This window comes from Scyliorhinus canicula, chromosome 12, assembly GCF_902713615.1.
Source record: "Scyliorhinus canicula chromosome 12, sScyCan1.1, whole genome shotgun sequence".
Taxonomy (NCBI): Eukaryota; Metazoa; Chordata; class Chondrichthyes; order Carcharhiniformes; family Scyliorhinidae; genus Scyliorhinus; species Scyliorhinus canicula.
The window spans coordinates 151112498-151138617 of record NC_052157.1 but is presented as its reverse complement, the minus strand read 5'-3'; the positions used below and the strand labels follow the sequence as shown (position 1 = coordinate 151138617).

At 44.3% G+C, this 26120-nt stretch overlaps 1 protein-coding gene across 17 annotated transcripts in view; it reads right to left on the bottom strand.

The window, feature by feature from the left end:
• Nucleotides 1-1857: 1857 nt before the first annotated feature.
• The window catches only part of nf1a (neurofibromin 1a), a 330336-nt gene continuing 306073 nt past the window's right edge, over nucleotides 1858-26120 (bottom strand). For 5 of the 17 annotated variants that reach the window (XM_038814507.1, XM_038814512.1, XM_038814508.1 and 2 more), the window contains 9 exons: nucleotides 22907-23029; nucleotides 22098-22225; nucleotides 18029-18129; nucleotides 17247-17389; nucleotides 15118-15164; nucleotides 14174-14390; nucleotides 12350-12405; nucleotides 7956-8009; nucleotides 1858-4225 (listed from right to left, as the gene is read on the bottom strand). In XM_038814507.1, coding sequence (XP_038670435.1) covers nucleotides 4067-4225; nucleotides 7956-8009; nucleotides 12350-12405; nucleotides 14174-14390; nucleotides 15118-15164; nucleotides 17247-17389; nucleotides 18029-18129; nucleotides 22098-22225; nucleotides 22907-23029 — 1028 coding nt within the window. In that variant the 3' untranslated portion in view covers nucleotides 1858-4066. Of the gene's footprint in view, nucleotides 4799-7955; nucleotides 8010-12349; nucleotides 12406-14173; nucleotides 14391-15117; nucleotides 15165-17246; nucleotides 17390-18028; nucleotides 18130-22097; nucleotides 22226-22906; nucleotides 23030-26120 lie in introns of all 17 variants that reach the window. The other 12 variants (XM_038814516.1, XM_038814518.1, XM_038814521.1 and 9 more) reach the window with 8 other exon arrangements.

The following is a 26120-nucleotide window of genomic DNA, read 5'->3' as shown; positions in this document are numbered from 1 at the left end:
CTCTTAAGGGTGCAGCCGAGCCCAATGGTCGACACGTGTTATTGCCTATGGCTCATTGGGGGGGGGGGGGGAATCCTGATTGTCATGGTTAACATTTACACCCCGAACTGGGACAAATTTTATTAATTCCCTGCTGGCCACTCGTCCCAATTTAGACTGACATCAGCTTTTAAAAAAAATAAATTTTAAGTACCCAATTAGTTTTTTCCCCCAATTAAGTTGCAATTGAATGTGCTCAATCCTGCACCTTTTTTGGGTTGTGGGAGTGAGACCCACACAGACACGAGGAGCACGTGCAATCCCACATGGACAGTGACTCGGGGCCGGGATCGAACCCGGGTCCTCGGCGCCGTGAGGCAGCAGCGCTAACCACTGCGCCAGGGTGTGGCCCCTTGCGTAAGCTTTTTAAAGTGGGTCCTGAATTATGTCTTGGACTCCAGATTGGATAATTCCAAGCCTCCGAGGATCAACTGTTCTCAAAAGTAAAAGGGGACCCATAAACCATACAAGATAGAGAATCACCCATCATCCCCCAGAGAGAATAAACTTCAACAGCAGAATATCAACAGCTATATACAGAATATCCCCACCACTCCCTTCCACCTGCAAACCCGCACAAGAAACCAAAAAGTAATCCCCCTAAACATAGAACATAGAACAGTACAGCACAGAACAGGCCCTTCGGCCCTCAATGTTGTGCCGAGCCATGATCACCCTACTCAAACCCACGTATCCACCCTATACCCGTAACCCAGCAACCCCCCCCCCCCCCCCCCCCCCCCCCCCCTTAACCTTACTTTTATTAGGACACTACGGGCAATTTAGCATGGCCAATCCACCTAACCCGCACATCTTTGGACTGTGGGAGGAAACCGGAGCACCCGGAGGAAACCCACGCACACAGGGGGAGGACGTGCAGACTCCACACAGACAGTGACCCAGCCGGGAATCGAACCTGGGACCCTGGAGCTGTGAAGCATTTATACTAACCACCATGCTACCCATGTTTGTTAATTAAGTCCTCCACCCCTCCGGTATCTCAAGATAAAAGTCCTTAGCCTTGTGCAACTGCACCTTGGCCCACCGCGGGACCTTCTCATCCCCAAAATTATGGAACTGAATGATCATTGCACAAGGTGGCTCATTTGGTCGAGACTTCTACCTGAGCGCCCAAAGGGCCTTGACGAGTACCAGAGGGGGTTTGGGAGTGATCACTATCGCCCGCCATCTTGCAAAGTATCCGTGCTGTATATGCGGTGGGATTTGGACTCTTCACCCCCTCTGGCAACTGGATGCAGGAATGTTGTTTCCTGTGGCTGGGTTGGGGGGGGGGGGGGGGGGGGGGGGGGCTCTAGAACAAGGGGTCACATTCTCAGGATATAGGCTAGGACCGATATGAGAAATGTATTCACCGGTGAACCTATGGAATTCTCTACCACTGAACATATTTAAGGAGAAAATAGATTTCCAAGACTCTAAGGCATGAGGTAATGGGAGAGCCCTGGAGTTTGGTGTTGAGATCGAGGATCAGCCATGATCATGTTGTATGGTGGAGCAGATTCGAAGGGCCAAATTGCCTACGCCTGCTCCTATTTTCTATGTATCTGTCACCTGCCTGTTCGTTCTGCTCAACTGTACGTGACCCCCATGCAGTCTTTTACAGTCTATTAGCTCACACTGTGTCATAAAACATTCTGCCGTGATGAGGAGCAACGCCACGCGAGATATTTTTGCACTCACAGGTTGTATATTAAAAGTGCCAATGTATCATCTAACAAATCATTCAATTTCAGTCATAAATCAGCTCAAGAAACTTTGCATACAAACTGGAGAAAATAAAAGTCCAGAGATTGTAAATTCAGGATTACTAGAAAGATCAAACTTCATTTTAATGCTACAGCATCCCTTTTCCTTGTCAGTTTCACATATCTAAAATAAAACACTGGTCTGAGTACACACAAAAGTGCATTTAGGAGGATTGCCGTTGACAGATCAAACAAATGATTAACTTGGGGGGGATAAAAACTTTTAATACTTACAGATTTTTAAAAGAGCTCTCAGATTTACACGGTGTATATGCAGGCTGTAGAGAACTGGAAAAGGAATACTGTAACTTTACATTGCACACTTGTGCAACCTGAAAATCAGAAAGACTTGTTTTATAAATATAATCTTCGGATATAATGCACGAGTAAGTACTGTGGGACGCAGCCATGAGTGCAGCATGGCTCGGGAAGAACAGGTGACTTTGGACCTTTGGTCTTGAACGTTGGGGGCTTTCTTCACACCATTTCTGGATCTTTGATACAAATCGATTGCTGCAATTAGGTAGCAACTCAATAATTTGTGTTCATGGAACTATCAGGCTGGCAGAAGGCGAAATAGAGAGGTTGTGATTTTCCTTCATCGAGCAACTTGAGTACTTAAAAATATTTATATTCCAAAGGCAGTTTCTCTTTTCCTTTTAGAATAATCACTGGTGCAGCCCCTTTATACTCCAGATTTTAGAGGAAAAGAGGTTGTTGGGGTAACAGGGTTCCTTGTCAATATCTACAAATAGCAGAACTGTTTGAAGCGCATCATGTCACTGGATTGGATCAAGGTTTTTAAACAGCAGATCGTGGTGGGACTCGGCATTTGAGAACTATGAGGATATTTTAGCTGATGAGACTTGTAAGTAATAATACAGTGCTTCCTTTTTGTCGATTTTAATGACATAAAATGCAACGGAAGGGAAGAGAGAAGTTAACATTACTGACACTAGAATAATCAAATTTTGTTATGTTATACATGTACAGCAACTAACTGCTTTACAAAAAGCAAAATAATACAATATATCATCACATGTATTTACAGTGTAGTAAATATACCTTTGTCAATTTTACACAAAAATTATTTACAGATGAACGTACTGCAGTTTAAAAAAAATCTGTGGCCAACACTAGCAGTGACTGCTTGCAGTAAGGTCTGTTGCATAACATTGACTGAGAAACAACTTTGATTTGAAATCATGTGCACATCTTTGTGTGTGTGTGTATATGTGTGTGTGTTTTTGTGAGAAAAAGAGAGACTTCGAAACAAAATCCAAGTCAGTGATATCAGCCTCCAGTCCGCTGCCCTGGGTTTACCAGCATTCGACTGTGAAGAATATGGCCTCGAAGGCACCATTCTTAAGACCACACTGAAACGTATTGTTAATTGCACAAGATATTGTTGCTGTTTCATTTTTGTGACTTAATGGCAGCTACACAATCGTCCCTAAAGTTGAGTCACATTTGCTGAATTCCACAAATTTAATACTAAGTTTTTTTCCCCGTTGTGATAATTATCTATTTTGGCAAAGTTCTTGCATATCATATTTTTAATTCATAGTTTTTCCAGGACTGTAAACAAATATAAAAAAAGACAACGTCTTTGTTATTTGCGGAATCAGTAAAATAAATGCAATGGTTATGTACATTTTCTATGACTGCTGCAATGGACCTAACTCGTGTGTGTTAAATGTGCTTTAAAGATGGTGGTTGGTTACTGTACCTACAGCTTAAAGGTTTCTTTTTTCGAAACAGAGGGAATTCTCCTCAGAGCAAAAATCACCAACGGGCGTGATTAATTCCTACCCATTAAGCCACTTTTGTAGATTGCTGAAAAGTGTACAAACAGCAAAGCACTTATCATTATCATATAAAAGGCAAATAAGGTAGAACCATCCTTTCTGCAATTAATGGCTTCCATGTTTTGACAACTATTAACAGTGTTGATAAGAATTTCAGTGCCTTTTTCTCTTCCCCACCTCCAGCCCCAAATAAACCAGATAACCAAACAAAAATACTTCTTCCGTTTTTGAACCTTCATGTTATGTGAATAAGAACTATTTTCGAGAAACACTGCAGAAAATACTGGTGCGTGAAAAGAAGAAATGAATTGGGTCGCAGGGCAATCTTCGGTTGTTAGTCGTCAGGCAGCGTATGTCAGATGCGGCAGGAATAGAAACGCTTTCTTTGGGGGTGGTGGGGGGAGGGGGTGGTGGTGGGGTTCACCTGGGCGAAGCCCAACACGACTCAATGGGTCAGTCACTAAACACTTCACACAATCTTTTTAATGCTGGGGCGCTTAAAGCTGCCGGCACTTCGCTGCTTCTGCACTTGGCTTGCGGACCCGTGACGGATTCGCCCACTGTTGGTGTGTCCCGATGTAGGCGAAAGCTCCACGTTCTCTTTATCGATTCCTGGAAAGTCACGGAAATATACATGGCTAATGTTACTCATTTAAAAAAAGAAACATTTTGCTTGTTTTAAAAATGGCAAATGATCAGGCAGCGAAGAGTGCCCAATGCTCAGTACAGAATCGGAGATAGCAGCTACAAGACTGGCAGTCATGTGTAGGCCCGTCACCCCGGGATGTTTTAGCTACACCGGTGTTCTCCTCCCCAACAGACAGAACAAGACAATGAGGATGTCATCCAGGATCACAGACTATGCACCAAAGGTCTGGCTTATAAAGACATTAAAAATCTCAAAGCGCAACCGCATCCCAGTGTCAACAATTTTTCATCTAATTGTGTGGTGGTGGTTGAATCTGCCTCAATTCTGAATTGTTCAGAGTCCACAACTACAAGTCCAATGTTCTTGATTCAAGCTCATCCTCCCTGTTTCTCCTGAAGGTGGCGATATGCATCCGTCAGCTTTTCTACAACCCTCCGCTACTCAACTCAAGAACACTTGGTCCAAGCTCCCTGGATACGTGTGCAATTTTCTCTGAAGTACGGAGAAAGCTGGACAGAATTGCAATTTCTTTATATCTAAAGATAAATAGCATGATAGAGTTATGGATCACTGAAACACATGCTATCCCATGCTGTCTCTAGACTTCATTGTGTAACCTGACAGACTGTGCTAAAGACGCTTCATTCACAAGCACAGTGCAAAGTAGAGGGCTATTCAATGTTGGGGGGTTGGTCACAACATTCTCGCACTCAATTTTTCAACTCGGGTCACTAACACTGATCCAGGCTTAAGAGAAGAGCTGATTTTCCTTCCATTGCCAGGAGGCCAACAGCCCTTGCTGAGATCTGCTGACTTGGATCGAGTTAAGGATTTTAGCCAAAAAAATGGTTCTGCCGATTCAGATACCTTCCTGGTTTAGCACAGTAGGCTAAACAGCTGGCTTGCAATGCAGAACAATTCCAGCAGCACAGGTTCAATTCCCGTACTGGCCTCCCCGAACAGGCGCCGGAACGTGTCGACTAGGGGCTTTTCATAGTAACTTAATTGAAGCCTAGTTGTGACAATAAGCAATTATTATTATTATTCTTCCTCATTACATTGATGCAAAGACTTGCTATCATTCTTGGCTTGTCCTCCTGGTCACAGGTGGGAGGGACGTAAGGCTGCATCAAATAAAGTGCATGTTCGGGGAGGCTGGTACAGGAATTGAACCCACGCTGCTGGCCTGCTTTGGTCTGCTTTAAAATCCAGCGATTTAGCCCTGTGCTAAACCAGCCCCTGATTTTTGTTTAGCACAGGGCTAAATCGCTGGATTTTAAAGCAGACCAAAGCAGGCCAGCAGCGTGGGTTCAATTCCTGTACCAGCCTCCCCGAACAGGTGCCGGAATGTGGCGACTAGGGGCTTTTCACAGTAACTTCATTTGAAGTCTACTTGTGACAATAAGCGATTTTCATTTCAAATAAAGTGGTTAGTTTAAAAGTAAATGCAATATCTTTGCAAATTGTCTGCTTTTAGACCTGCTATTTAATGTGTTGGGGGGGGGGGGGGGGGGGGGGGGGGGGGGGGGGGGGAGGATATATTTAGACACATCAATTGTTAAATTAAGAGCTACCAACTCATGAGGGGTAATACTCCATTATGCAGAGTTCAAGTGTAATGCAATAAGAGAAAGAAAAACCACAGGCTCCCTGATGATGAAACTTTAGCTATAATGGCCACGCAAAATTACTTTCACTGCTATTGTGCAAAACGACAGGTTGGGAATGGGATGGACATGGCTTTCTGAAGGCAGGGCAGATGGTGGCTCTTTCAGTTCACCTGCTAAAATATTAACATCGCACCAAGACCAAACAGAATTCCTATTTAACCTGTAAGGAACTGGCAATGAGCCCAAAATCAAACACAGAACAGTGCTGGCTTCTCCTGTACACCCAGGTTTTGAATGGGAATTGAGCATTAAGATAAGACAGAGTCATGGTAGATTTTAACAAAAGCATGCACTCGTGTGAAGTCTTTACTGATTGCAACTGCACAGAGTATTCCCAGCGTTACTTCCTTGCCTGAGTATTTCACTCTTTCGGAAATGAACTCGGTTACTTAGCTTGCAAATTTTATAACCTCATCAATATCTGTTGCTAATTTTAGGAATTTAAAAGACATGCACTTATAGAATGCTTTTCATGGCCACTGGACGTCTAATAGTGTATTACAGTCCATGGACCTTTGAGGGGGTGGGGACGGGGGAAGAGAATTACTGTTGTTCGGTAGGAGATATATATATTTATATATTCTTATTCTCAGGTCTCTCCCTTCCTGCGTATTATTTAGTCTCCTACCATCAGAGCAATAAATGGCCTCATTACTCTCCGGCCAAGATGAATCACATGCAGACACTCCACTAGAATGTATTTCATTTGCCATTTATCCACCCACTCTGACAGTCTGTTTATGTACTCCTGAGTTTTGGTGCTGTCTGAAACATTGTCCATACTCCAATCCCGAGGTTTTTAAAATGGTTCGGGGATGACTGTAACTGATGAAGGTTTTCTGTTGGAGTTGCAGCCCAGCATATTAAGGCATTGTGTGTTTAATTTGTAACATTACACTTCCTACCACCCCATCCCCACACATACACACTTAATGAGATTAACAGTTTACCATATTTCAATGCTATAGTTTAAGGCCTATATGCACACAATTAAATTATAGGAAGGAATTGATCTCCCACTCGTCCTTCCAGGCAAAAGGGCGGGGAGGAAACATTAAAAAAAATTTAGAGTCTCAAACTCTCATTTTGTTTCCCCAATGAAGGGGCAATTTAGCGTGGCCAACCCACCTACCCTGCACATCTTTGTGGGGGTGAGACCCACGCAGACACAGGGAGAATGTGCAAACTCCACACGGACAGTGACCCGGGATCGGGGTGGAACACGGGTCCTCGGTGCCGTGAGGAAGCAGTGCCAACCACTGCGCCATTGTGCCACCCTGTCTGGGAGGAAACATGTTAAAGACAGTAAGCTGAAGCTCTCTTACTTGGTAAATGGGTTTGCGAAAATCATACGACATTAAAAAGTATATAAATAGATTTTAAAAATTGAGATCTTGGGTGATTTGAACAATTTGGCTGGTAGTTCAGATTCACAGCACCACAGGTTGAGTGGTATGTGTAGCTTGTTTAACAGGTTGAACAAAACGCTGCATCAAAAAAATTACTGTAAAATACTAATACAAAGAGGAAATGTCAGATATGAGCAGCAGGACTGGCAGCACCTGCGGAGGGGGAAACGCTTGCCAAACTGGCGCGGTTAATTATGTTTCTAGCTCCATAGGCACGACCTGACCTGCTGAGTAATTCCAGAAGTTTCTATTTCTATAACTCCGATTTTCTAGCCTGCCCTGTCTGTTGCAATTGGAAAGCAGCACATTGGAGTTGGCCATAATCCTGCGTGACTGACGTTTGAAAAGCAGCTCTGATGACCAGACCCTCATCGTAACATCTGAAAGCAGCTCACTTTACGCAGGTTCCTAATCTCATTTGAAAGCAAACTCGATACGGGGCAGGAAGAAAAGGAAAAATCAATCAACAAGCTGAAGTGGGATTTCGGAACCTCCCCTTCACCTCACACTCAACTGAATGCCCGGAATTACAATTTATGCAATCTCATTCGAAAGGATGGCTTGTGTTAATAAATGTTTGCACTTCATACAAAATGTTTTTTTAAAAAAAGTACCTTTGGAATAGTCTGTCTGTGTGAAAACTGCTGATTTAGAGCAAGGCAGAGAAGCTTCATGGGAAACAAAGTGAGAGAGAGAGAAAAAAAAAGCGAATGGTGATGAGAATGAAATATTTGGACAAACATTAAAAATGTCACATCCCTTGGCCACCACCCATAATATTCCTCATTAGAACCTGCTGAACCGCTGAAAATTTGCAATGTTGTCTGCCTGGGGCAAGCTGGTTGAAAAACAAAGAGGCACTTGACATGAAGCTACAAACTCTCAACAGATATTACAATAGATTTGTGCTCTATATTTGGAGAGAGTGTATCTGGTTTCCATCAAGGGTTTTAGAGAACACCAAGGGGCATAGTTGCTTCAGAGCTCACTCTGTGCCCTCTTTGCCATTTGATTAATCATTTTAATTAATGATTCAAATGGTGGCTATCTATTGAGCTTCAGGCAGATCAAAATCTGGGGAAAAGTGCCACCTGAAGATCAAGTCAATTCTTCTCAGAGACCACTCTCTAAAGTTGCTTACCTCATTCATGTCTTTGTTATCTCTCGACTGGACTATGCACTCCAGGCCAGTCTATCACATTCGACCCTCCATAAACTTGAGGTCATTCAAAAACGTGCTGCTCGTGTCTTAACTTCCACCATTATTGTTTGCAAATCCCTCCAACCAAGATATCTACGCTCCTCTTGATTCTGGCCTCCTGAGCATCCCTGATATTAATTAAGCTCTGGAATTCGGTCCCTACACCACTCCCCACCCAGGGTGACCAATTTTCAGGGGGAAAAAAATAAGGCACAACTGCCATGGAGGACCATATAACTGGAAGTAAGGGCTTCTGTCAAAGCTTTGGGACCAGGACACCTACCTAAAGTATGGGGTGATCCAATAAAATCCAAGATGGTTGGTCACCCTGCAAAACCTCCACCTCGCTTTCCTCATTTAAGACACTCCTTAAAATCTACCATAGGAACACAGGACCTTGGAAGAGTAAGCCATTCAGCCCTTTCAGCCTGCTTCGCCATTCAATAAGTTCATAACTGATGTGATTGTGGTCTGAACGCCACTTTCCTGCCTGCCCCCCCAAAACCCTCGACTCCCTTGTCTATCAAATAAATATCTGGTGAACTCGGCCTTGAATAAATTCAATGACCCAACCTCCACTGCTTTCTGGGGCGAGACTTCCTCAGACTATGGCCCTCAGAGAAAAACATTCTCCTCATCTCCACCTTAAAGGGGAGACCTCTTATTCTTAAACTGTTTGGCCCCGCGTTCTAATCTCCTCACGAGTGGAAACATCCTCTGATCATCCAGCCTATCGAGCCCTCTCAGGATCTTATACATTTCAAAGGATCACCTCTTAATCTTCCAAACCCCAATGGGTGGGGGCCAACCTGTTCAACCTTCCTTCAAGGGATAGGCCCTTCATCCCAGGAAAGAGTCCAGTGAACTTTCTCTGTACTGCTTCTTGAGAAGACCACAACTGTACACAGTACTCCAGATGTGGTCTCACCAGTACCCTGTACAGCTGCAGTAACACTGAGCTACCTTTATATTCCATTGCTCATGCAATAAACACCAACATTCCATTTGTCTTCCCAATCACTTACTGTGCCCGCATTCTAACTTTTTGGGACATCTCACGACTAACCTCTTTCTCTTTGATCCGATGTTTGGTCATCTGACCCAATAGCTTGTCTTGGTGCTTAATGTTGCTTTCTAATGCTCCTGTGAAGTGCCTTAGCATGTTTTATTACGTTTAAGATGTTATACAAGTTGTCGTTACATTACTTGCTACAGTAATAGCTGTGGTCAGTTGATAGTAATCCTGAAGGAAAGGGCTTTCTTCACTAACATGCCAACTAGGTCATGGTAAACAAGGAAACATTCTGAACACACTGCCTAAAAGGCCGGTGGAAGCAGATGCAACAGAGCTTTCCAAAGGGAACAGGATAAATACTCGACGGGCGAAAAATTTAAATTTGTAATTTAAATTACAAATTAAAGGTCACTTTGATGAGGCCATCAGGTCTGAGGGTGGGGGAGAGGGCGAGGGAGAGCGACATCAGCTTTAAGATCTAATAATTTTCCCGTAGCTATTCCCTGGTGATTGTTTTAAGTTCCTCCCTCCCTTTTACCTCTTGACTTTCAACTATTCTTGGGACTTTTGTGTGTCTCCTACAGTGATAACAATCATAGAATTCCTCTTCAATGCTTCCACCATTCTCTTGTTCCCCATTAACAATTCCCAGGTCTCACCTTCCATCAATACTCATTTATTCTTGTTTTTATTTTCTGGCCAAAACTCTTGGCGATCTGTTCTTATATTTCTAGCTAACTTTCACTCATACTCTAACAGCCTGTCCCCTGGTTGAAACTGGGGCATAACCGGTCTAAGAAACTGCCCAGAAAACAAAATGAACTCGTACAACATACAGTGCAGAAGGAGGCCATTCAGCCCATTGAGTCTGCATCGACCCACTTAAGCCTTCACTTCCACCCTATCCCTGTAACCCAATAACTCCTCCTAAACTTTGTTGGACACTAAGGGCAATTTAGCATGGCCAATCCACCTAACCTGCACGTCCTTTGGACTGTGGGAGGAAACCGGAGCACCCGGAGGAAACCCACACAGACACTGGGAGAACGTGCCGACTTTGCCCAGACAGTGACCCAAGCCAGGAATCGAACCTGGGACCCTGGAGCTGTGAAGCCACAGTACTAATCACTTGTGCTACCGTGCTGCCTTAACTCATGTTCCAAGCTTTTTCTGGCAATCTGCTTCATCCTATCAAAATTAAGATTGAAATCCCCATGATTATTGTAGTATCTTTCTGATAAATTCTTATTATTTATTCCTGCATACTTCAGTCCTGTAGAGCAAAAGAGAGAGTATTAATTGGATAGCTGTTGTAAAGAAATTTGTGATGGGCTGATTGGCCTCCTGCTGTGCTGCATCATTCCAATGTAAACGAAGCTTGGATCAGGGTGAACTATTTACATGAAGGGTGGAACTAGAGAGGATGGCAAGGACAAAGTTGAGCTTGGAGGAAACAAAAAGACAGGGAAGCTGTCAGCAGCAGGGGATACCATTAGAGGCGGGTAATATTATGGAGTAAAATGAATAGATCAACCTGCCGGTCCCTTACTATACGGTGTGGTATCTTTACTGAATAACACATTAGGGGAATGGAAAGAATTTATATTATAATTCGCCCATTTATGGTTATTAAGATTCCAACATGAAGGCAAAAACATTTATGTTTACCATAGGATATCAGCAATAGAGTGAATGCACCAGAAATTTTTTCACTTGACAGATTCTCCAAGTCCAAGGTACTACTGATGGCATCCCAGCATCCTTTTGAATCCTGCACAGAATGTCACAACTTCCACTCCATCTATATGCAGCTAGTCAGCGACCAGCGACTCAAGGCCATGTCACTCATGTACACCATCTACGCAGCTATGGAAATCCTTCTAGGACCATCTGCAATGCCGCTGGAGACCTGTGGTAGCAGCCAGTTTACGTTACTTCAGTGTTTATTCAAAAAATAAATGATTGCCCATCCCACAACTTTCTCCCCTGCTTCACCAGGTGACGATGAATATCAATGGTTACTCAACCATCAATTGCACCGTGGCTGAGATAATTATAATAATCTTTATTCGTGTCACAAGTCGGCTTACATTAACGCTGCAATGACGTTACTGCGAAAATCCCAAGTTTCCAGCAGGGTCTGCTAGGTTGCAGAAAGGTGCCCGAGATGATTTTTTCAATCGTCACAGAACAAAATAGGAGCAGGCCATTTAGCCCATCGTGCTAATGCTGCCCCTCAAGAATCCCACCCTCCTACTCTTGCCCTGCAATGACCCTACCTGCAAGTCTGTATTTTGAAAATTACTGCCGAATCTGCTTGCCCCACCCTTTCAAGCCAGTGGATGAGAGATCAGCTATTGTGCCAGAAGAATAAACTAACTCAGCCCAAAATTGGAAATTAAATTTACTATTATATCTACTATTTTCTATGTCTGTTTATCTCACCAGGTGTTGGCTCACTCAATGAGAAACCAGACTTTCCTAAATAGGTACAACTTAAAAAGGGACTTTGAGGGTGCTCACTTGGGGCAAAAAAAAACACCAAGGCGACTGTGAAAACAAATGCTGGGAGGGGGGGTGGGGGGGGGTTTGGATCTAGTGGATGGGAGCCTGGGTTGGGATGAGGCTGTCTGAGGTTATATAACAATGTATCAACATCTACAAATCAAAGATATAGACTACTACAAACCCATACTATAATGATGCATATTCTAACGATCAACAATTTTTTTGCTAATTAGTAACTATAGGCCACTGAGGGCATTACGGATTGCCCGCACTATAGTTTTCACCTGTACCAGGTATTTCCACCGGCAGAAGTGGGGCATTGTTGGGGATCGTCTACACTCTAGTCACAATGACAGCAGCACAAGCGCAGAAGAGATGAGCGGTAGAAACAGAAAGAAAAAACAAGAGACAAATTCAGTGCATGCATAATCGTAAAGGAACAGGTTAACACGATAAAAATTAATCACAATGCAAAATGAAAAGATGCTGACAAAGATTGAACATTAGCTTAAACGTATTTTTTAAAATTGCAAATTAGGGAGAAGGGTGCCAGCTATGGATAAGTTACTTCTGAATCGGGGCAGCACGGTGGCGCAGTGGTTAGCACTGCAGTCTCATGGCACCGAGGTCCCAGGTTCGATCCCGGCTCTGGGTCACTTTCCGGGCGGACCGGTTTGCACATTCTCCCAGTGTTTGCGTGGGTTTCGCCCCCACAACCCAAAGATGTGCAAGATAGGTGGATTGAGCACACTAAATTGCCCCTTAATTGGAAAAAATGAATTGGGTTCTCTAAATTTATATTTAAAAAAGTTACTTCTGAATCTTAGACTGAATCCCCAGATTTGCCGGGCTTAGGTTAATTAGGATGTGGGACAGGACTCTCAATCATCCCAGCCAAGTATAATGCCACTGGTTCCATTTAAAAACTAGGCTCCATTTTGAAAATAGCCCCAACCTGTACCCAGATACAAAGTTAGTTTGGAGATGGCGATGGACGATTTATAACGAATGGAATACCTTGTTACAACACTTCAGCTGCACTGAGTAAGGAGGGTTAATTAGGCATCTAGAGAAAGAGAATTTACACACAGGCATTTGAATTACACCGTTGGTTAAAAGTCAATCGAAACAGAAAAAAAGTGATACTACTTAAAATACAATGCACATAAACAGAAAACTACAATTAGGTAAAAACAACGAAAACTTTTGCATCAAAACCAATCTAAAGATTCAGTGGATCCAAAATGCATATTCTCCCCTTTGTGTTGTCCAACAGCACCCAGGCCCCTCTTCTGTGCCTTTGTTTTTTTTCCAATATAAATTTATAATAATCATCTTTATTGTCACAAGTAGGCATACATTAACATTGCAATGAAGTTACTGTGAAAAGCCCCTAGTCGCCACATTCCAGCTCTTGTTAGGGTACACAGCGTGAGAATTCAGAATGTCCAAACAGCATGTCTTTCGGGACATGTGGGAGGAAACCGGAGCACCTGGAGGAAACCCATGCAGACATGGGGAGAATGTGCAGGCTCCGCACGGACAGTGACCCGGGGCCGGGATCGAACCCAGGTCCTCAGCGCTGTGAGACAGCAGTGCTAACCACTGCGCCACCCCTTCTGCGCCCTTGTTGACCAGCAAAATATTCTGTTAAAAAACTGAAGTTGGAAAGCACATTTACTTTGTAAATATGCTTGCATTTCTGTAAATATGGGGGTCGGTTAGCTCAGTCGGCTGGGCAGCAGGTTGGTGATGCAGAGCGACGCGCGTGCGGGCTCAATTCTCATACCAACCTGGCTGAGGATATCCATGCCTTCTCAAACTTGCCCCTCGCCCAAGGTGTGGTGATCCTCAGGTAACTCACCACCTGCTAGCTCTTTCTCAAAAGTGGAGACCTCTGGGACTATGGTGATATTTAATTTCACCAGTATAGAACCAGCAAGGTTGCAAATCTTAAGGGACTAGAGACACATACAAAGGGAACCACTGCAAGTTTGAATAGTATGTCTATGAAATTGCCATTGTTAGAACACCTGATTATTGATGTACTAGAAGAAAAGTGATCAGTTCAAGGCACGCTCAAACGCACAGAGGGAATCTTCACTCACCTGGGGAATGCTGGGTGGTTGCCAGTGAGGTCATGGAATTGGAGAGGTTTAGGTTGGCAGTAATGCTAAGCTGACTTTGGACAGGAGGTGGGTAGGGAGAGGTTGGTGTGCGCAGCGATTCTTCAACAGATTCTTCATCTATTCCAGGCAAATATGTGTCTATTAATGCATCCAGGAACTTCACAATCAGCTCCGCGTAGTCTGGAATCTGAGTTTGCTGTCCGACAGGATGAATATTTTAGATATGTTAAACGTTCTGAGGAGAGTGTAATTAACATTTCAAGAATCATATATGCAAAGAAGCTCAAATATAAGATTTAAAGAGTGAGGGAAAGTCTACAGGGACGGTATTGTTTTCTCAGGACAGCGCCTCCATTGTATATTGCGGGGAAATTACAGATTAAAACATTGGGTTGTAAAAGAGAACTGAAAATGCCATTACATCATGTTTCCTCGTCTCGAGGCTGATCAGGCGATGTCACCAAAGGCAACTGTTCTGAAGCAGCTCCAATAAACGCAGTGGGAGGGGCGGTAGGGATAATGATTTTTAACCAGTCCATACGCAGCCACCTGACTCCAGGAAACATGCTGATTACAGATGTTATAGTACAAATCCAATGAAATTCACAGCATGACGTTAACCAACATCTTAAAAAAAAAATATGATCTGGCCATGATCACATTGCTGTTTGTGGAAGCTTGCCGTGTACAAACCGGGCTTCTGTGTTTCCTACATTACAATAGTGATTGCATTTCAAAAGTATTTCACTGGCCGTCAAGTGGTTTGGGACCCCCTGAGAAAATGAAAGATGGTACCTAAATACAGGTCTGGCAACAAGACATTAATTTGCACCAACTATCCCTTTCAGTTTAAACATGGCGCACAATTCAGTGTAAAGATAAATTGGACAACACAAAATGGATCAAAGTTGTTTCCGTCTCACCTTGGAAAAAGATCCCGCAAATCTCCAAAGTCCATTGAAACCAAAACCTGAAATTTGGGGGTGGGGAAAGGCAAGAAAATTTCAGAGTCTGAGACAACTCGAGAATCAAACTGCATCACAGATCAGAACGCTCACTTCTTTAACCTTAAGGAGTCACAACAATGTTCCTTTTGATTCAGACTAACCTCAAGCAACAAAGTTAGTTACACACCGTAAACCTCAAAATAATTTGAAAAATAAATAAATTTAGAGTACCCAACTCTTTTGTTTCCAATTAAGGGGCAATTTAGCATGGCCAATCCACCCACCCTGCACATCTTTGGGTTGTGGGGGCGAAACCCACGCAAACACGGGGAGAATGTGCAAATTCCACATGGACAGTGGCCTGGGGCCATGATCAAACTCGGGTCCTCGGTGCCGTGAGGCACTGCGCCACCACTCACAGTTCATCTGGGGCTCAATTGGTGTGTCTGGCTGGGATACTGCTTCAGAACTAATGGGTCAGCCTGTCTCTGTAGGCCATGAGGTAGCAGCAGCGCCGGCCCTAGGGTTGCTGGCGCCCCGGGCAAGCTGAACTTCGGCGCCCTTCGCGGGGGGGGGGGTCGGGGGCGGGTCGGGTTCGGGGGGGGGGGTCGGGTCGGGTTCGGGGGGGGTCGGGTCGGGGGCGGTGGGGAGGTCAGGGGCGGTCGGGTCGGGTCGGGGGGGATCGGGGGCGGGGGAGTCGGGTCGTGGGCGGGAGGGGGCCGGAGTGACCTGGTATATGATCGGGACTCACCGATCGGCGGGCCGGTCTCTCTGTCGGCAGGTCTCTGACGCCGGTAACGCACTCGTTGATGGCGCCCCCTAGCACATGGCACCCCGGGCGACTGCCCGAGTTGCCGGTACCTTGAGCCGGCCCTGCTACAGTGCTAACTACTGCGCCACCATGCCACCCCCCTCAAAATCATTTATGCAGTATAAAACATTTGGGTTTACGTTTCGCTTGCCAATTTGCAATAAACATGACAAACATTAATAAATAAATAAAACTTGCACAAAAAATGATTCAATTTACACACTGGTCTGGGCTCTCTTCCTGCATTTCTGCTCACAAAAAGAGTTTCATAAGTTTATAGCTGAAGGTGCTCTCACAAGGATGATGCAGCATCCTCCCAAAATTTTGCTTCACTGCTCAGTTCCCTGGTGATTGAACTAGAAGCCAATGACCTCCTGCATCAGGGTATTTCAGTGTTTCCATTCCTTCATGCCCAGAAGAAAAAAATGACCAAACTGATACTAGTTTGTACTGAACTTAACTCAATTTGGTTTTATGGGCCCACAGCATAACTTGCAACAAGACCCTAACATTTAGTGGAGATGTGACCATTCTCAGTTGACACAGGGGTGGGTTTGATTCTAGATTCTTGAGGTGAAATGCCAATGGATCATTGTTTGCTGAAACGGGGCATCAATAGTTTTCATAATTTTTTTTCCCAATTAATTGTGGCCAATCCACCTAACCTGCACATCTTTGGGTTGTGGAGGGCAGCACGGTGACATAGTAGTTAGCACTGCTGCCTGACGGCACCGGGGTGCCAGATTCGATCCCAGCTCTGGGTCACTGTCCGTGTGGAGTTTGCACATTATCCCCGTGTTTGCGTGGGTTTCACCCCCACAACGCAAAGATGTGCAGAGTAGGTGGATTGGCCACACTAAATTGCCCCTTAATTGGAAAAAATGAATTGGGTACTCTAAATGTATTAAAAAAAAATCTTTGGGTTGTGGGGGTGAGGCCCAGACACGGGGAGAAGGTGCAAACTCCACATGGACAGTGGCCCGAGGCCGGGATCGAACCCGGGTCCTCGGCACCGTGAGGCAGCTGTGCTAACCACTGCGCACCCCCTCTCATTTTGCTTTTGACAGAAAAACCCAATGTATTGCCCAAGGGCTTGGATAAACATATGGATGATAATGGAATAGTGTGGAAGGGCTTGAGTGGTTTCACAGGTCGGCGCAACATCGAGGGCCGAAGGGCCTGTACTGCGCTGTAGTGTTCTATGTTCTAACTGCACCGAGGCCCCTCTTTTCTGTGCCTCTGTTGACAAGCAAAATATTCCATTAAAAAACCTGAAGTTGGAAAGCACACTTACTTTGCAAATATGATGGCTGGTACTGCGGTGGGGACTCCTCATGGTATACCACGCTCTGTACTATCCCATGGATTGGGTTTAACAGGTTGGGATCTTGACATAGTGACAGCAGGGTATTGATTTTCGAGTCCAGTAAATTGTGCCTATGTTTCACAGAGAAAACACACAATGGGATTTGTTAACCAAGTCGAAAACGTTTAACAATCTCTTAAATCACTGCACCTTTCACTTCATGAAATTTCCTCGCCAACATTCAAGCTTTGTCTCCCATTACAATTTCTCTGATACTGAGAGAATGTTGTAATGTAAAATAGCAAACAGAAAACACCCTTGAGGTGCAGGGTGAGCGCCAGGTCCTGGCATTGGCACAACACCCAGATTTAAAGGAAAAGTTCAATAGTGCCAGACTGAGATGGGGCAAAACCCAGCTGTCAGATTATTTATTTCTGTGGAATGAAAACTATTTCTCTAAAGTTTGAAAAACAGCATTAATGAGAGTACTTGCTGCAGGTAAATCTCTACCAAAAGCAGATTCACTGGCATGTTGAAAGTCTCCTTTCGCGCGAGAGATAAAGACCATCTTTATGTTTCAAATCAACTGAACTGACTCCGAGCTCGTTACTGAGGTGAGAAGTTGGAGTCCCACGATCTAACAGTCCGCGTAGACACCCACAGCCAGAAACTATCCTGCTCATTTCAACTTCTGAAAATCTAAAATTTGGCCAGGCTCTAGCTGGCATCACGCCTTTAAGGATAGGGAGGTAACTGGAAGAGGAACTTACACAACTGGAAACACTTTAGGGAAGACGACACTGGCTTCAGCTAAATACTCGTACAAGATCCGTTGATCAAACTCATCTGTAGTGTGTTTCACCAATGTGGCCTTAGAAAAGAATACAAGGTCGTTAGCTGGTCAGAATGGATTTCTATATTCTTCAGATATAAAAATGAACACTGAAGTGACCTCCAGAATGGTGCAGTTCCAAAACAAGCCACTGGGTGGTGATATGATGCACAATATTCGAATACTTGAATCAGAATCTCAAAATAATTACTTTGAGGCCCTTTTGCTGTACCAAGTCACTTTAATTGAAACTTACAATGTACTAAACTCACTTGTCGTCATCTTCCTAGCTCATGTGAAGATGTGTCCAAGTACAGCAACAGGTTCCCTTCACAATGCAATTTGAAATATTTTCCCTAGTACTAATTCAAGACCCCCTTATGCAGAAGTGTGACCTCTCGTGTAAAAGAAAACAAGATTGTGGTTAAAAAGATATATAGGATGCTGGGCCTTTATAAATAAAAGCCTTGAGCAAAAAAGCAAACAATTTATGATGAACTTTATAGAACACCGGTTCTACCTCAAGTGATGTATTTTGTCCAATTCTGAGCACTGTACTTTAGGAAGTATATGGAGGTTTTTGAGGGGGTTCAGAAAAGATTTACGGGAGTGGCTGCAGTATGAGACGCTAGTTACGAGAATACATTAAACAACATAGGGTTGTTCTCGCATAGATCTTTAAAATGCCACAAACATGTGCAGAAAGTAATCAAGAAGGCTAGTGGAATGCTGGCCTATATATCTGGAGGACTGGAGTATAAGGATGCAGAATTAATGCTGCAGTTTGACAAAGTCCTGGCTAGACTGCACTTGGAGTCACTGTGAGCAAATCTGGGCACCACACATTAGGCTCTGGGGGGGGGAGGATGCGATGTAGATTTACAAGAATGATCAGGGCAGCACAGTAGCAGTGGTTAGCACTGTGGCTTCACAGCACCAGGGTCCCAGGTTCGATTCCTGGCTTGGGTCACTGTCTGTGCAGAGTTTGCACTTTCTCCCCGTGTCTGCGTGGGTTTCCTCCGGGTGCTCCAGTTTCCTCCCACAGTCCAAAGTTGTGCGGGTTAGGTGGATTGGCCATGATAAATTGCCCTTAAAGGGCAAAAAGGTTAGGAGGGTTTATTGGGTTAGGGGGATAGGGTGGAAGTGAGTGCTTAAGTGGGTCAGTGCAGTCTCGGTGGGCCGAATGGCCTCCTTCTGCGCTGTATATTCTATGTTCACTGCGCCACAGTGCTGCCCAAGCCTGGGATGTTTAATGAGCTAAAGTCAAAAATCGTGGCGTGCAAAATTGCACAAAAGGAAGAGAGGAATCAGCAAGGGCTTCAGCAGCAAGTTCACACACCGAGCTCGCTCACAAACTCTTTCTTGGACAACCCTGATCCAACGTCCATGTTGCTTGCACTCAATGGAGGTTGCAATCCTTCAGTGGCGAGACAGCTTGCTTGGCAGGATCAAGAGTATGGACCAGTGGACATCAATTTAAGGAAAATGGCAGAAAAACCAAAAGTTACACAAGGAAAATCTTATTTTATGCGGCGAGCAGTTGGAGTCTGGAGTGCACTGCCCGAGGGCGTGGTGCAGGCACATTCAATAGTGGCTTTCAAAAAGAAACGGGATAATTATGTTGAGAGAAAAGATTGCAGAGCTATGGGGAATGCACATGATGGGTCGACTGGTCTTCTTCTGGGGTTTATGTTTACACATTGCTAATTGTGGTCAGGTTCCAAAACAAAAAAGAGGCAAATGAAATGTTAACCCTCATATCCAGACGATTAGACCATAAAGGAAATTTTGCTGAAGCGATACTAAAGACATAGTTAGACTATGTGAGGTACTGGGAGCAATTCTGCGTACCACACCGTATAAAGATTATACCTGCTGTTGTACTGGGAACAGGCTGACGAGACCTATAGGCCTGGAAGAGAAACTGACAAACGAGCCTTGGCTGGAATAGATACTGGCCGTCTGCAAGAGTACTCAAGTCAACACATAAACTCATTATCGTTATATGGACTTTGTGATCACCAACTCACAGTTACACAAAGAACAAGGCCACGCCATGACTATGTAACAAACTTCCAGATACAGGTGATCAACTTTATAGCAGGACAAAACAAAGAGGCCATCAAACTCCAGAATGGGCTAATAGCTGGTCAGACGAGTGTTTCAGGGGACAATAGATCTTGATTGAATCACCCTGGCTGAACAGGTGTATCCGGTTTATTCCCATGAATGAGTTTAAGTCTGGATGGGACAATAGAACTCAGGCCAGGTGTGGGTGTACACCTACAACTCTGTGCTAGCAGAACCGGTATAAAAGGAGGAACATCAGACCAGATCTTCAACGAGAACCTGGGAGTCACCCAGGCACAACCATCGCAACAAGGCAGCACCCTGGGTTTCGGGCCCAGAGAAGATATCCACATCACATCGTAGCCTGGCCAACCTCCTTCACAAAGTACGGGTAATACCTAGAGTTCAGCTGTGAGTCATATTTTGTGTGAGTGAGAGATTGTGAATAACATTGGGCTAAACCGTGAACCTGTGTTTGTCCTTCTTTCATCTCACAAATAAGGGCACCTGGGTGAAATGTTTCAGTAATAAACTGGCCGAAGTGTCTGCTAATTTACAGACAACACGGCCTTGGATGGAGTTGAACCCAGATACACCAGAAGTTACCAGGAGTTTAAGGGTTAAATTATTAGGAGAGATTACATAAAGAATTCGGAAGGTTAAGCGGGGACGGTTCAAGAGTTTTACTATTTTTAAAGAAATTGATTGGGTGAATGAAGCAAAACCTTTGACACTAGTTAGAGGAGCCGAGGCCCTACAAGGAACAGAATTGAGAGGGCAGCATGGTGGCGAAGTGGTTAGCATTGCTGCCTCACGGCGCCGAGATCCCAGGTTCGATCCCGGCTCTGGGTCACTGTCCGTGTGGAGTTTGCACATTCTCGCTGTGTTTGCGTGGGTTTCACCCCCACAACCCAAAGATGTGCAGGGTAGGTGGATTGACCACACTAAATTGCCCCTTAATTGGAAAAAATGAATTGGGTATTCTAAATATTTTAAAAAAGGAACAGAATTGAGGAAACACTTATACAACAGACAGTAAAAGTATTGAACTCTCTCCCACAAGTAGTAGATGCTAGCTGAATTAATAATTTGAAATCCGAGATCACTAGATTTTTGTTAGCGCAAGGTATTAAGGGATATGGACTCAACACAGTTGGACAGAGTTAGGATTCAGGCCAACAATGAACAGGAGAACAGGCTCGAAGGGCTGAATTGCTGACCCCTATTTTCTTGCAAAAAGCCGGGACAGGCACAGTAGCCTGTGTTGAAAACCAGATCATCTCCCGCAGAGATTTTCAAGATGATACAGCATTGTGACTAGAATATTGGGAAAAGGTTAGAAGAATTTTTTACACACAGAGGGCTATTGAAAGAGCATATTGTTCCCAAATGGATTCGGATTCAGAGATTCATTTTAAAGTCAACTGGATCCCTATTCGAAAAGCAACATAAAAGAAAATGAAGACGGGCAGGCAATTGGAATGAATGTAGATAGCTTCAGTTGATGAATTCATACCCAATAGACTGAATGGCCTCCTTTTTTGCAGTAATTTCTTCGACCATGCATTAAATGGAAAGTAAGCTTCTCCCACAGGAAGGGAGGAAAATTAGTTGGGAGGGGATAGGGGAGGATTAAATTCTCTTTTCCCCCCCCTTGATACTCATGCGTACCTTTCAGTCGATGCTCATACAACCAACAAATGCCTAAAAAAAAATAGAATGCACCCGAAAGCATAATGGAATGTAGCATTAGTAATGAACTCCAACAAGACTGAATTCACTTTCTCTCACTTATCCCCAGGAAGTACAACAATAATTTATTGCACGGTTTAATTACTCAATGTAATCTACAAAAATTCAAAGCAGGAATATGAAATCGGCACACGAGCCAGACAAGACACTAAAGAAATTGGACATCAACTGGGAGCTATACATACGAGCACAGTAAGCAGCAGAGCCTGGATCTTCGGGTCTGTGAGGACCTCTTCATCCAGAAGCACGTTCGATTCAGACACGGAGACTTTCCGCAGGTGGGGGTGCTGCTGCGAGGATATCCTCTGTGTTTCTAAATTGGGAACAGGAGAAATAGACATTGCACTCAGCTGATTACCATGTTACTGTGAATTAATGCAGCCAGGTGAACTGGTTCCATTTTTTGACATGGCCAAGAATAATATTAAAGATGTGAAATGAAACAAACAAAAAGGTTAAAAAACAAAATAGGTCATATTTAGGCCAACAAAGAATGCAGTTTTAGGATGTCTTATGCTAACTTATCTACTGTAAATGAGTCAAGATATTAGGTTCAATGGAACAAATCCCATGCAAGAGGTTTCAGGAAACAAGGCTAAATGAGAAAAAGGTGCGAGAATAAAAAAATAAAACTATATGGGAACTGGCAGAATGTCACTGTGGTGTAGAGTGGGTTGCTTGAAAGGCAGAGTTGAGGGAGTATTGTTATACTTTGCAAATATGGACTCAAGGAGTGCTTGATTCTGACAGTGCAAGTACAATATGCAAAGTGACCCATTGCCCAATACCAATAGGTAAAACTCGCAAAAACACAATGTATTGCAAGTCGGAACATGTTTTGTACAGAAAGAGAAGTAATTAAACATAAGGCTCTTTAAGCTTACGTTTTGGGTAGCTACACAGTACAGAACAGCAGTCAGCTCAGTTACCACCCAGGTCTGAGGCAGCGGGATCATAAATAGTCAAGAAATAAAATGAAAATGCTTCTGCGTACCCATCTCAAAATCGTGCTCTGCCACTCGCCTCATCTTGGGTGGAGTAGTAATCCCTGATTCTATCTCCTGTCTCTTTGGTGCTTTGCTGTCTGATATCAAATGGTCAAAACTTTTCCTTGTACCTGTAAAACACAATGTTCATCACCTGTCCAGATTTGAACATAATAGTGTGGCAGAACTTATTCATGAATAGCATGAAGGCTATGACAAACAATTTAGGACGTTCCTGAGAGCAGGGGTGTTCTCCTCAGCAACCTGGACAATATTTATTCCCCACTGCTAAAAAAAGATGACTTAGTCATCAACACATTCCTGTTTGCAAAATCTTGCTGTGTACAAAGTGGCTGCCTCAATTCTTGCACTCCATCAGTGACTGCACTTCAGTTCACTGGCTGCAAGGTGCTTTGGGATGTTCGGAGGTCATGAAAGGTACTGTATAAACACAATTTTTAATTCCTCCTATAATACAATCTTCCTTAAATTGAGATCATAGAATTTACAGTGCAGGAGACCATTCGGTCCATTTAGTCTGCACCGCCCCTTGGAAAGAGCACCCTATCTAAGCTCACACTTCCACCCTATCCCCATAACCCACCTAACATTTTCTCTGGACACTAACATTTTAACTTAACCAATTCACCTAACCTGCACATCTTTGGACTGTGGGAGGAAACCGGAGCACCTGGAGGAAACCCACAGAGACACGGGACAACGCGCAGACTCCGCACAGCTATGTGGGAAAGACTCCATAGTGGCGATAGCTGCTGTTTTGAAATGTATGCATGTATTATTTCAAAACTTATCGAGGTAACTGATCAAGTGCAGCACATTGCTAGGAGGGAGGACAAGACATATGAAGAAGTGGTTCCGATATTCCTGCGGGTAACTCTCCCGTTGTATGTGGATGCCACTTGGTTGCGGATTTTACTCCTCGAGGGGTGGTACGGTGGCTAGCACTGCTGCTGCACAGCCCCAGGGACACGGGTTCAATTCCAACCATGGGTGACTGTGTGGAGTTTGCACATTCTCCCCACGTCTGAGTGGGTTTCTTCCGGGTGCTCTGGCTTCCTCCCACAGTCCAAAGATGTGCAGGTTAGGTGGTTTGGCTATAATAGATTGTCCCTTAGGTGTCCAAAAGATTAGGTAGGGCTTCGGGGATGGAGCGTGGGCCGAAGTAGGGTGCTCTTTCGGAAGGTCGGCGCAGACTTGATAGTGTTTCCTTCTGCACTGTTGGGATTCTATGATTCTACCAGCAGATCAATATTGCGCTACAATGAATCAATTTGTTTAAGTGAACTCCCTTTCACAAAAGAGAGCAAAGTAAATCCTTCATATTCATTATTGGTTCCTTTGTCCTTTGCTGCAATATTGCTACATAGAATTTACAGCACAGAAACAGCGCAGTTGGTCTTGTCCATGTTTACGCTCCGATACTCCCTCTAGATTGTTTTGGAAGTTTTCCCGTACCAGCCTCCCCGAACAGGCGCCGGAATGTGGCGACTAGGGGCTGTTCACAGTAACTTCATTTGAAGCCCCGTGGGGCCTCACGGTAGCATGGTGGTTAGCATCAATGCTTCACAGCTCCAGGGTCCCAGGTTCGATTCCCGGCTGGGTCACTGTCTGTGTGGAGTCTGCACGTCCTCCCCGTGTGTGCGTGGGTTTCCTCCGGGTGCTCCGGTTTCCTCCCACAGTCCAAAGATGTGCGGGTTAGGTGGATTGGCCATGCTAAATTGCCCGTAGTGTAAGGTTAATGGGGGGATTGTTGGGTTACGGGTATACGGGTTACGTGGGTTTAAGTGGGGTGATCATTGTTCGGCACAACATCGAGGGCCGAAGGGCCTGTTCTGTGCTGTACTGTTCTATGTTCTAAGCCTACTTGTGACAATAAGCGATTTTCATTCATTTTTCATTTCAAGTGTGGGGATTATTCATTTAAACGTGCAGTAATGTCAGGGCCGACTTGTGCATGGGGGCTTTTGGGTTGCTGCATAACAAGGCAGCTCGCGGGGAATATTGCATCCCACCTTACCTCATTTAACAGTATCTGTGTGCCATTTAACTGAATCTGAACGGAGTGCTTGCCAGGGCAGCTCAACTGTGAGAGAATTACAGACAGCAAGATTGAACAGTGTTTTTTTTGCTGCAATGAATAACAGTGTAAATTCACACTTTGGACGGCCATTGCAGGGATGGTAATCACAGATTGGGGGGTGGCTGTGGAGGCCATATTAAGTAGAGTTGAAGAGTGCTTCTCCTGGGGGCCGAATAAAGAAAAGGACTGTTAATATCAGGAGCAAATCTCCACTTTGCCAACACCTGCAGCCTATTGGCTGGGGTTGAGGGGGAGGCCCTTTAGAAAGGGGATCAAAGCAAAATCAATTAATTTCTAGTATTGTGTGTTTACATTTCATATTTCCACTTATCTACTGCATTAGGCCTTTGCAAAACAAACATGTTTTGTATCTCTGCCTACAATCTATTACAGTAAGAAGTCTTACAACACCAGGTTAAAGTCCAACAGGTTTGATTCAAACACGAGCTTTCGGAGCACGGCTCCTTCTTCAGGTGAGCCGTGCTCCGAAAGCTCGTGTTTGAAACAAACCTGTTGGACTTTAACCTGGTGTTGTAAGACTTCTTACTGTGCTCACCCCAGTCCAACGCCGGCATCTCCACATCATGGCTACAATCTATTAGGCATTGTTGGTGGGGCTGACACTTGAAAAACAAATTCAGGAAGGAAACACATTATTGAATCAATTTATTCTTCCAAGAACTTCACTACTTTGCAAGCTCAAGAACCGCTGAAAAAAATGTTGCAAAAATGGTAAAAGAAAGTTTTTTTCCCCCTACAAATAAATTGGACTTTTCCCTCTCAAAGTCACCTGGAGTACTGGCCACAGCACAGAGCCCAGATGAGAGTTTTTATCCTTGCTCTGTCACACAGAGCTGTCCTTGAAATAAAATCTTGCATTTAGTGCCTTTTTGGGAACACCAGACGTGCTCTGCAGTCAATGAAGTATTTCTGGAGCGCGGACACTGTTGCGATGCAGAAACGCAACAGGCAATTTGAGCACACCAAAGCGATAGTGGCCAGGTAATCTGAACTGGCCGGGACACCAAGGGTAACGCTGCTGCTCATCTTCGGAATAGTTCCATGGGATTGGTTACATCCACCCAAGCAGTCAGGTGGGGCCTCAGGTTAATGTCTCGTCC